This window comes from Austrofundulus limnaeus, unplaced genomic scaffold (genome assembly GCF_001266775.1).
Source record: "Austrofundulus limnaeus strain Quisiro unplaced genomic scaffold, Austrofundulus_limnaeus-1.0 Scaffold31, whole genome shotgun sequence".
Lineage (NCBI taxonomy): Eukaryota > Metazoa > Chordata > Actinopteri > Cyprinodontiformes > Rivulidae > Austrofundulus > Austrofundulus limnaeus.
The window spans coordinates 1,921,003-1,932,023 of record NW_013952433.1 but is presented as its reverse complement, the minus strand read 5'-3'; the positions used below and the strand labels follow the sequence as shown (position 1 = coordinate 1,932,023).

General features: G+C 39.1%; 1 protein-coding gene across 5 annotated transcripts in view; it reads right to left on the bottom strand.

Moving 5' to 3' along the window:
* The window catches only part of brsk2a (BR serine/threonine kinase 2a), a 176,702-nt gene that overhangs the window by 28,835 nt on the left and 136,846 nt on the right, over nucleotides 1-11,021 (bottom strand). For all 5 annotated transcript variants that reach the window (XM_014005558.1, XM_014005561.1, XM_014005557.1 and 2 more), the window contains exons 6-8: nucleotides 8,107-8,140; nucleotides 7,941-8,009; nucleotides 5,386-5,532 (exon numbers count right to left, since the gene is read on the bottom strand). In XM_014005558.1, the coding sequence (XP_013861012.1) occupies nucleotides 5,386-5,532; nucleotides 7,941-8,009; nucleotides 8,107-8,140 (250 nt within the window). The remainder of the gene's footprint in view (nucleotides 1-5,385; nucleotides 5,533-7,940; nucleotides 8,010-8,106; nucleotides 8,141-11,021) is intronic.

Below are 11,021 nucleotides of genomic sequence, written 5' to 3'. Positions count from 1 at the left end.
TATATATATATATATGAGGCCTCTCGAGACAAGAGTGTGCAACAACAGTGTACAACAGCAGTGTGGAGAGACAGTGACAGAGAGAAGCAGAGGCACAGAGACAGGACAGGTTGTTCTCTGTGTTTCCTGTTGTTGCAATAAAACTCAGCTGATCATCCCACAGAGTACCTTCATTCTTGGACCATGTATTTCTGTCTTTGTTAGATAAATATTCACCATAACAGTTTGGCGTTGTCAGGCAGAGACCACTAGGAGATCAACGGACCAAGGCCACACTGTTAAGGTAAATATTTATCTAACAAAGACAGAAATATGTGGTCCAAGAATAAAGGTACTCTGTGAGATGATCAGCTGAATTTTATTGCAACAACAGGAAACACAGAGAACCTGGCCTGTCTCTGTGCCTCTGCTTCTCTCTGTCACTGTCTCTCCACACTCCTGTTGAACTGTTCTCAAGAGGCCTCATATATATTAACAAATGCCATTCTGTCATCTTAGCAAGATTTGATACAAGGTCAATGGAAAACACAAAGATAAACACAAGTGACATCTAAGAATGACTGTTGTTAGCAAATCTTGTTCTGACTTTTATCATTCTGTCTGCAGATGAACAGCATGTCGTGAAAACCCTAGGTCATTAAAGGATGTCATGAATTACTTGCTTAAACGTAAAAGTATTAGATCTATTACAAACATAAAACAGGCAGAAAATGTCAGAATGATAGCTAAAAGGGGAGAAATATGCTCAAATCAGCAAAATAGCAGCTGAAGGAACATGAAATTAACTCAAAGAAGTTGAAAAGGTGGAACTGCAACAAATAAAAGTTCAGTTAAAATTTAATAAACATTTTAAGGATGTTGAAGATAGGTCCATTCATTTTCATTGAGAAAAACATGACAGAAAAGGCTAAATATCTCAAAAAACATAAATTGTAGAAGTACCAAAAGTCATAGTTRGAATGTCCTGAATGAGCTGAATGGTTTGATATGTAAATTATAAAAATAGCACAAAAATTGAGATGTGTGCAGAAAAATGTCCAGAAGAAAAAAAAAGATCTCAGTAGTGTAAAAGCTATACGAGTATTCACACTATAAAAAAAACAGTGAATTTAATTTATATATAAAAAATACTGGTGAGAGTTTATGTAAACCATTTTAAAATAAATACAAGTGGAAAACACAAATAGGCTTAACAGTAGAAGTAAGTAATGAGACCTGCAWACATTAATATTGCCAATGGGGAAAAACATATTGACAAAATGAAGCTGGGCAGAGGTGCCGTTATGTAGGAGGGAAAAAAGGTGAAACAACAGAGAATATTATCTTCCTCACACACACTGCTGACCCTGCCAAGCTCCTGGCCCGAAGGGAATCTCCCATTCTCGGCTTCCTCGCATCACTCTTACTCACACAAAAATCACTTCCTCGATGCTGCTCTTGTCATCACACTTCTAATGCAGCYACTTTGTCACCATCCCTGTCAACATGGGCTTTTGCCAATAACACCAAAGCAAAGAGAGACAGAAACAGCGAGCCAAAGGGCAACAAAGAAAGATGTCTTTTACGAGGACTCCGTGGCGTTTCAACTGCCCACAGAGGGAAACAGGATCAATGTCACTGCTGGGACTTTTTAATTTGCTCACGCTGCTGTTGTGGAACCACAGGAGATACACACAGTAACTCTAATTATTGTCACTCATTCAGAGGCATAGTTCACGTGCAGATGATTCTATCAATATCTTGATGCTTCTTACATCCCTCGGGACCTACCTCTGCATTGTAGAACTGATAAATGACTTTATGTGGTATTAGTGCAATCACAGAACAAGGCAGAGTGTGGTTACTGACTCCAGGTGACCYCTGTCTGCCTTTGTAGAGGTCATGACATTGAAAGAGACACCAAAGATGTCAGATCCAGAACAGTGGGTGACTTACGGTACACACTCTGCCTTTTATTAAAGGGCCTGAAAGCAAGAGGCTGGTGTTACATTCAAACAGGAAAGMGATGCAAGTCTTTACCTCAAGCCATATCAATAAAATTTGACCATCATTTGTGTGTATATGCACTTTTSTGTGTGCTGCATAACAAAATGCTAAAATAAACATTTATTCATAAAAGAGCAGGTCTGTGCTTTAGTCATTTTGTTGGAACAATGTGAGTGTAGGTGTTTACGCTATCAAGCAAAACACAGWAAACATAAATTTCATTAAATACACGCAAAAGGGTTGTTTTTAATGGTTCTATACTGTTAATAAAGATTTTTTTTATAAATGTATGATAGTAAAGAATGATAAATTATCAGCAAAAATTGGTGAGCTGAAGAACAAGAACAGCAACACTACGGTTTTATGCGCAATAGTCTTTGATCAGATTGGATAAAATAATCTGAATGCATTATTTATATGGTCACAAAATTAAATAATTAGATCATGACGAGTGTTTACACACCCCAGGCTTTTATTCAGGATAGAAGTGCTGACATGTGTGGAGTTGTAAACTTTCCTTAAAAAACACAGAAGTTTTAATTCTGTGATGAACTAGCCTGGCCCTTGTCTTCCTACACAGTTCTGCTCCATTCTAGTTTCCCTTCTCTGCTTCGTCTGGGTTTTCTCCCATAGACAAGGATTTCTCTGGTAGAATTTCAACCGGGCCAATCAGCGAACAGGAAGCGGCGATGTGAACAACGACGATTTTCTGCACCGTTTTAGTCTGCCTGTAGTTTAGCAATGGCAGCGGAGGAAGTGAATGAAGCCCATTCGTGCTTACAAGGCTTCCAAATTAAATTAAATTTGTCTCAAAAAGCCTGCAGCACTCATTTATATATTCTCTCCTCTCAGTAGGGGATGGTTGTTTACAGTGAAAGCAATTTCCGGTTAGCTTCTTAGCCTAGCTTCCTTCACAGTCGAGCTGGCACACTGCGTACGTCACGGCCAAATGTTAGCGATTGGGCAATCCAATCAGTCCAYGCCTCCAACAAGTAAATGCATCTCAATAGTCGTGGTTGGAGACCCTCTGTACGAAGCAAACCGTAGGACAAGGGGCTGGTTTTTACCAGGCTAGCGATGAACACAAACAAACGTTAAAATATACAAAAAAAACCCATAAACAATCACTGAAATAATGCCATATTCCTAAACTTTCGACCATCAAGGCATTTGAACATTTTGAGCTCTCTCAAAGTTTCTAATAGAAATGTCGTATTGCTAACCGACCAGTTTATCTTCCCTGACATGTTAGCATCTAGCCAGGTTGCACACATGCACAGTCCGGTTAGTTTTCCACAACCGGAGTAACATGAGCAGAATAAATGTTTACATGCACACCGTTCGGATTATCAGTTGGCATAAACCACTCTTCTCATTCAGATTACAAATTCATTTAGAGCGAGCTGCATCAGATCAAAAATCTTCCAATCGAAGCGTTTACATGACAATTTTATTCCAATTGGCCGTTTATTCTGATTACTTGTGTCCATGTAAACATAGCTACTGTCAGATAGTTTGTGCTTTATGAAGCACAAAATCAGACTTTACTTAATGGAGACCTATGGGGCCTTATCTTAAGACAATGGACTGTAGAAGCAGATAACATCAGCTGCTGTCTGTTAGAAAGCACACTGTTGTTACCCAGCAAGACTAAAGTGGGCTTTAAGGGACAGAGAATAAACAGAGGAAGAGTATATAATAAATGTGTTTTTTCTTTAACTGCATAATGCAAACTACACTAATGCAGCTAAAGAATAAATATAGCTATTGTTAGAATTAATCTTTTTAACCAAATGTTTCTTTTGGAAAGCTGGGTTGAAGCCTTCAGCGTTAATTTGAAAGTTGAAGGCTTCACCTATTTTGTGATTGCTGCTCTTTTTGGTCTGACAGATAACTGAGAGAGCATAAACAACAGGGGTTTGATATTTTAATGTAGGAAAAGATTCAGTGGCAGCACATGCCAAAATTGGATAACTGACATTTATAAATTGTTTCTGGTGAAAAACCACAACAAGTAGTTTCAGTGGGTTTTACAAAAGCTGTTAGTCTAATTTGTGAGCTTAAATTTTAAACGGCGCTGACAAAGATGCACAAACTTTAAAACTCTCTCTTCACCTTTCCCATGAGGACACCGATGGTCTGACATAATCTGATCTCTTAATATAATGAAGCAGCCAATCCTCTTCATCAGTCAGATAAAATGAGTAGACAGATCTGTCCAGAGTTTCTGTGCTGATTTGAATAGATTGGATGAGATGGTTGTTGAGGTGGAAGGCACAGTGGCCTCTGGGAACACAATTACCGAAATAGGGGCTAAAAAAAGCTTTATTGGGCTAAGCCCCTTAAGCTCAGGTACTTGCCCTTCAAAACAGAGACTGAGAGTTTGTGTTCAACTACAAAAAATATTTTTATTAAAGCGTAAGAACAAACTATTTCTTTTATCACTTGTATCCAGCAGAATGTTAAGAAAATTAGTGACAAATTATCCTAAGCAAAGTGAAGTCAGTTTCCCCCATGTTGTCACACTTGGTTTAATTCTAAGAACACTTGAGCTAAAAGGCGATTTGACATTCTGTAAGGTTACAACASTTCCCCCAGGGCTCTGTTTGGGTCCTCGTGCACGAGAGGGGAGCCGACAGATTCCATATTCTCCCCCAGCAGCTCGGTCTGAGCGTAACCCTTTATCGAGGACACTGCCGCTGACTGGTGGGCATATCGGGGGATCTCAGGGTGACCTGCCCTCGTCAGGCTGGGAGAACAGGAGAATAAAGCAAATAGTGTGCATGCAGCATAATAAAAAGGTGCAATTTTTCTAGCTCACGATGCTTATCTGAAGCACTTTACCATAAGAGTGCCACTTCTCTTGCCCACAAGCCTCTGTTTTAGCACAGTTTTCCTTTTGCCGTTATTGTTTCCTTGGTGCGTCTAAGTTTCTGTCTCTGCACTCGTAGTTATTCTGGCGCTGTGAAAGATAAGCTAAGGCACGGAGAAATGGAGCGGCAACATTTACCAACTGTGGTGTCACCACATTTCCTCACAGACAAGTGCAGGAAAACAGATGCATTGGTTCATGAAGATACCTGGAGTGAGAGGGTGTGTGAGCGTGCAATATGTGTAGGAAAGTCTGGAGGTTTTATTTTATGGAGTGTGAGTGTTTTGTGCTTTTACTTGATGAATGTAAAAAACAAAAGAGGAAAAAAATAAATAAAATAAACAGGAGCACTGCTTATCTACACATTTATATTTTTCAGTTTAATTTTTCTTTGTGCAAAAATGCACCACAAATAAACACAAAACCAGCATCCTGCTGCARAGCTGGGGTCTATCAATAGTTCCTGCACCATAAAGATTGATTTGAACACATCTGTTGTAACCATCAACTCCTTTGATTGAACTGACCGTTAGTCTTTTGGAAGCGTCCACTTCAATCATGYTGCGGAGAAGGTTTTGACAGTCTGGAGGGATGAAGTGTGGCATATGAAACACTCCCAACTTTACTTTCTCCAGGAGATTCCTTAGGTTGTCATCATCAAACGGCAGGGCGCCCTGAAAGCAGCACGGAAGCAACAAGTCAGATGAAGCAGATGGGAAATAACCATGAATAAAGCAGAAGATAGACATTTTATTTTATATTTTTGTAAAGCAACAGCATAATCTAAGATATCTTTAACAGAGCAAAAAAATGAGATTTTCTTCTTCTATTATCCCATGGTAGAAGAAAAAACCTGCTTGTTTTCTTAACCTTTTCAACTCTTCACTTTGAGTATTCTGCTGTCAAACGCAATGCAAAAGCAATAATAAACAGCGATGCGGTGAAAACAAGGCTTTTCTAATAATTACCCTGATTTCTCATTTAGCGCGTTCATTTAGCATTCTCCTTTTCCAGCCATTGATCAGCGAGGGCTGACACTTCACAGATGTGGCTGTGTGATGAATAACAACCTCCGCCAGAAGAGAAGACGGAGGAGAGCAAACCGGTGAAAAGGAGGACTAAGAATAAAAAGGGGGACAGACTTGTGTAATAGATGATGTGAGCGCAGCCTAACTGCTGGGGAGGATGCGAGTCTCCCACAATCAGACAAATGGTTATCTCGCAGCAAGACAGCAGGAGGGAACTGGGGGAGAGACGAGGCTGTATATGTAGGCAAACAGTGCAGGAAAGAAATAAAAAATAAAATAAAACTTTTGTTTGGACGGAGAGAACGGTTGCAATCGGAAAATGGTAAACAATTTAAGTTTCACACAACGTAAGTGTACAGGAAAGTCTCTCTACAACTCAAGTAAACACAAATGAGTTGATAAGACTGGGGGAGAGAGAGAGAGAGGAAAAAAAAAAGACAAAAACACAAGGCCTGTGGCAAAAAGTTGCCTTGTCAGTGTTGATATTTATATTGGGCTCTCTTCTTTCAGCTTGGCGGAATGAATAATTCATGAAGCAGGAGTGTGCAGAAACTCCAATACAGCTGTTAATGAAACAAAGCTTAAGGGCTGCATGGCTGGGGAACCACAAACATAATGTAGCAAGAGAACAGACCTTATTACCGATACAGCAGTGTGTGTGGATGTGGGATAATGAATAAAAAGATGCTCTAGTTCTCTGATTCGAAGTTGTGCAAGAATAACCAGCTGGAGGGCCTCTGTAACATTCTTTTTTGAGGGGTAAAGCCCTCTTAATGTTACGATTCTGACAGGAACTCCTCAACGTTTGAATTTGAGGCTTTCAGGTTACTTCAGGTTGCATCATTTTCTCATCCCATTAAGATTAACCTTGATTCGAAAGTTCGTCAGCAAAGTCATGACTGCCCTTTCGAAAGGTTCAATTTGTGTGTTTTTGACACACTGCTAAACKCAAAGGAAAAGTCGAGGTCTATAAAGTACTTGAAAAACTATGAACAGAAAATGACTTTGGTAAAAAATTAATTTCACTGATGAGGAAACGACTCAAGTAAAAGTCATAAAACTGTTCACAAAAATTGGGAAAGTAAAAGTACTTTTACACAATCTCTAAGAAATAAACTGTTAAATTTAATGAACCAATCTGGCTTCATTTAAACCAGGTTGAGTAAATTGAGCAAAGAATATACATATATTGCTCAATTTACTCAACCTGGCTAACACTAACCCCTAACGAAATAAAAGTAAAAGTAGCGGTTTAAAAAAGTAATTGGTAAAATTACAAATCCTAAAAAAAACTACTTAAGTACTGTAACAAAGTAAATGTACTTAGTTACTATAAACCTCTGAGGAAAAGTAACCCTTGATGGTTAAACAGCATTATGCCCAGGCCTGTCACAATAACTAATATTGCTGGAGGATAAATTATCTCAGAAATTATCGYGATAAACAATWATATTGTTTTGAGACTATTTTAAACTCGTATAATGACACATATACAAACACTTGTGAAACTTTATGAAAATGTATCTACGTAAAAATAAAAAAGTGACAAACTGACCTRGACTGGRGTTTGTGGAAATACACAACAGYTGAAACTGTATCATAGTTCCTCTATGCAAGCCGGCACAATTTCTTATTTATGTGTATTGCTCTGGCTAAATAAAAATAATTGCAGTCATCCATTCCGCTGCTAATGAAGTTTACAACAGTTATGTAGTGCCACAACAAAAATATCTCAGCAAACCTAAGGTTCAGCACGGAGCCCTGAGGGCATCCTGAGGTGCAGCCAGTTGGATAAAAGCATWGGAAAAACAAAGCTGCTCCTCTAGCTAAAAGCTTGTTCATGGAGGTYTCATGCTACAGAGGCTAGAGACCATGAGCGTGGCAAAAACCCAATGCCAGAGTTCACAGCTCCCAATGATAAGGAAAAAAAAACAGGAAAATGAAAATGATCATTTTCATTTATTCTGCAATTAATTTGTTGCTTATCGCGACAGGYCTAGTTACGCTGTGTTGCATCTGAGTCCATCCCTTCAGTTAGTAAAACAGACACTCACCACCAAAAGAGCAAAAAGTATGACACCACAGCTCCAGACATCTGCTTTTCTTCCATCATACTTCTCTCCCTGAAGGAAAAAAARTTGTTTGCACAATGATAGTGACATAAAATAGCATCTCTAAAAAAAGTTAATACAGAGGAATAATTATTGCAGATTTGCTCACCCTGATGACCTCTGGGCACGCGTAGTGTGGGGATCTGTTGGAATAAAAAAGCAAAGTTTTATTGGTGAATGATTCAGGGCAAGAAAGTAGCGTCAAAAATATTCTACGGTTTCTGTCCGTGCAAATGTAAAGTCAGTTCTACAATCACAAAACTGCAACCATCAAACAAGCATAAACTACTGTCAAACACATCAGCAGGCGGTAAATATTTCCACYGGACATAGATCAAGGTGTACTTCTGGAGTTAAGACACCCTGAGGGGGGGTTGGATGCCCTCCCCCTGTTTGCTCAGTCAAGGGCATCTTCACACAGCAGACAGTAACCAGACCCACTAATCTTTACAACCGCTGGATGGACTGACAGTAAAGCCAATGACTAGATTGACACATCAATATCACATGAAGATTTATGGAGTCAGCTCACAAACGCTGCTCTATAAACTGGTGGCTGCAGGGGTGGGGGGGAAGGTTGCAGCGGGTGGGAGCAACTTGTCATTCGACACATTCATTTTTTTTCCCTGTACTTTGACATTTCTGTATTTGAAAATTATTTATCTGGGGTAAAAAAAAAAAAAGAGAGATCCTTGTGTTGGTCTATAATTTGAAAGATAAAGTGGTTTGTTACTTGGCCTTTCAAAGAATTTCACCTTTCATCCTAAATCTGTCAACCTGGTGAGACACGTCCCCCCACATCTTCCTCTCACAYGGTTTCATAGTAGAATATCTGAATTTAATGAGGGGCTATTAAGGGTTGTTTCCTTGTGTACTCATGAACACTGGCCCCCATGACCCAGCTCCTTGAGCTGTYAAAATACTGGCCGATAATCACACTCTCATCACGTCAACAGGGTCAATTCAAATGCGAGTCTGTGCAAATGCGTCCTCCCTGATTGCAAGTGTCACAGTGCATTATGCAGATTAGCAAGGAAGGAAAACTAAAAGTTGCACTGGTTAGGCCTCATGAGCAACATAACATGCAAGCTACAGCTGTAATACAGTCATTATTAAAACAGGCTTCAGGTTGGTCAATGCACCGAGCAGAAAAMAAGGAAGCTGATAGTTAGAGCTGAATCTTTTAATTGTTAGAACAAAACAGCATCTGTACTAAATGTGCAAACTGTTTTGTTTTGGCAGATAAATTTGTGCTTCACTTAAAAAAAACAGAATATACAGGTTATACAGTTTGTAAGATTTAATTAGATGATATTTGCAGCACATACATCAGAAAAAGGCAGAAACAAAACATGAAAACAAACATTGTTGCAAACTAATGAAGCTGCTTTTTAATTTCAGTAGTGTTGATCCTCAGATTCTGTTTTGACTCCAGTTCATCCAAACGTACTGTGAATACAAGATTTTACATTTAGAGCCCTTTCATTGGCCTTCTAAGCCTTCCATCTCGACTTAATTTGACAATGAAAAGCAGGTCTTTATGTGATGCTTCCCACTGTCACAGCCTTTCTCACTACCTTCCTGTTGCTAACTTGAGACGAGGCGATTTATTAAAAAAAAACAAAACAACCAAACCAAAGCTTCAAATTGATTTCCTTGAACAAGATTTCTGTGAAAAAAATATCAAATCAACCCTAACGACCTTCCCACATGTACTGCAATAGAAAAACTCAAAGAAATTCCATCAGTACAATAGTCAGGACACATTTGCCCAAATTCAATTACCAACCTAAAAGGAGATTTTTCTCATACAATACATTTGTCGCAGACGACTCCTGGAGTTAATAGACTTGCGTACTAAAGGTAGACAACAATAAAAGCCATTCCTATCTGACCAGAGTGAAAAATTCAGTCTTTTAAAAAGCTCTTATGGATTTTTTTTTGTTGTTGTTGCTGTAACAACATAAGTTCTGTGTTCCTATCTGTAAAAGCTCATTTACTTTCTCAACCCAATGTCATAAACATCACAAACAAAATCAGCAGCCAGGAAATAAAGTAAGTTACTTTCTAAAGGCAAGAAAACTCCAACAGCACGATAAAACAGGACGATGCAGTGAGTGATTTACAGATCGATGGAAAGGGAGATTTAAAAAGCATACATTAAGTCTTTTGGGACTTTTCTTTATTGTTTTGTTTATAGTGGATTTTTGGGGAATGCTAAAATACACATTGGAGGTAGGTCTAGCTCTAGAAGACACTGCTTTTGAACAGCCTGAACCTTTAGTTTGACACATGGGAACTAAAAACGTGCAACTCAGTCACACTTTTGGGCCTGAGCTTCTCTGGATTAAAGCATTCAGGAAACAGAAGTTTAAAACACAGGCTTTTTCAGACGAAACCGCAAAAAAAAAAAAATGCTGAAATAAAATGTGTAAGCATTATATGTTAGTTTGCAAACAGCTTGCCATTACTAGAAGCCCATGTTCATGAAAAAAATGTCTTTTGGAACTAAACTTGTGCAGCTTTGCAAAGATGATAATTTACTTTCATCAAAGAGAGCAGCTAAACTGCAGTAATTAGAGCACATATAAACTCACACTGGAGTTGGTTTCGACAGAAAAAGCTCACCTTGAATTCATGTTTGCACGTGTTTGTCAGCTCCTCTGCTCGTTTCCACATCTGTGTATGTGCATGTATTTATCTACTGATGTTCTCCGAGCTCCCCCCCACCACACACACACACACACACCTCACCTCTTTTTTTGCTACCTGAGGCAACTCTCATCTTTACTCAGCTCCATTACCCAAAGCAAATGGAATACATTTGCGTCAGCAGCCCCGCCGCGTGGTGAGAGGGAACCCAGATAAATCTGTTTAATTAAAAAGTGTCATATCTGCACTTAGAGATGGGGCAGTCAGAAGAGCATGAATAATCAATAACCACAATTACAGCGCGTGGCACCAGCAGACACACACACACACACACACACACACACACACACACACACACACACACACACACAC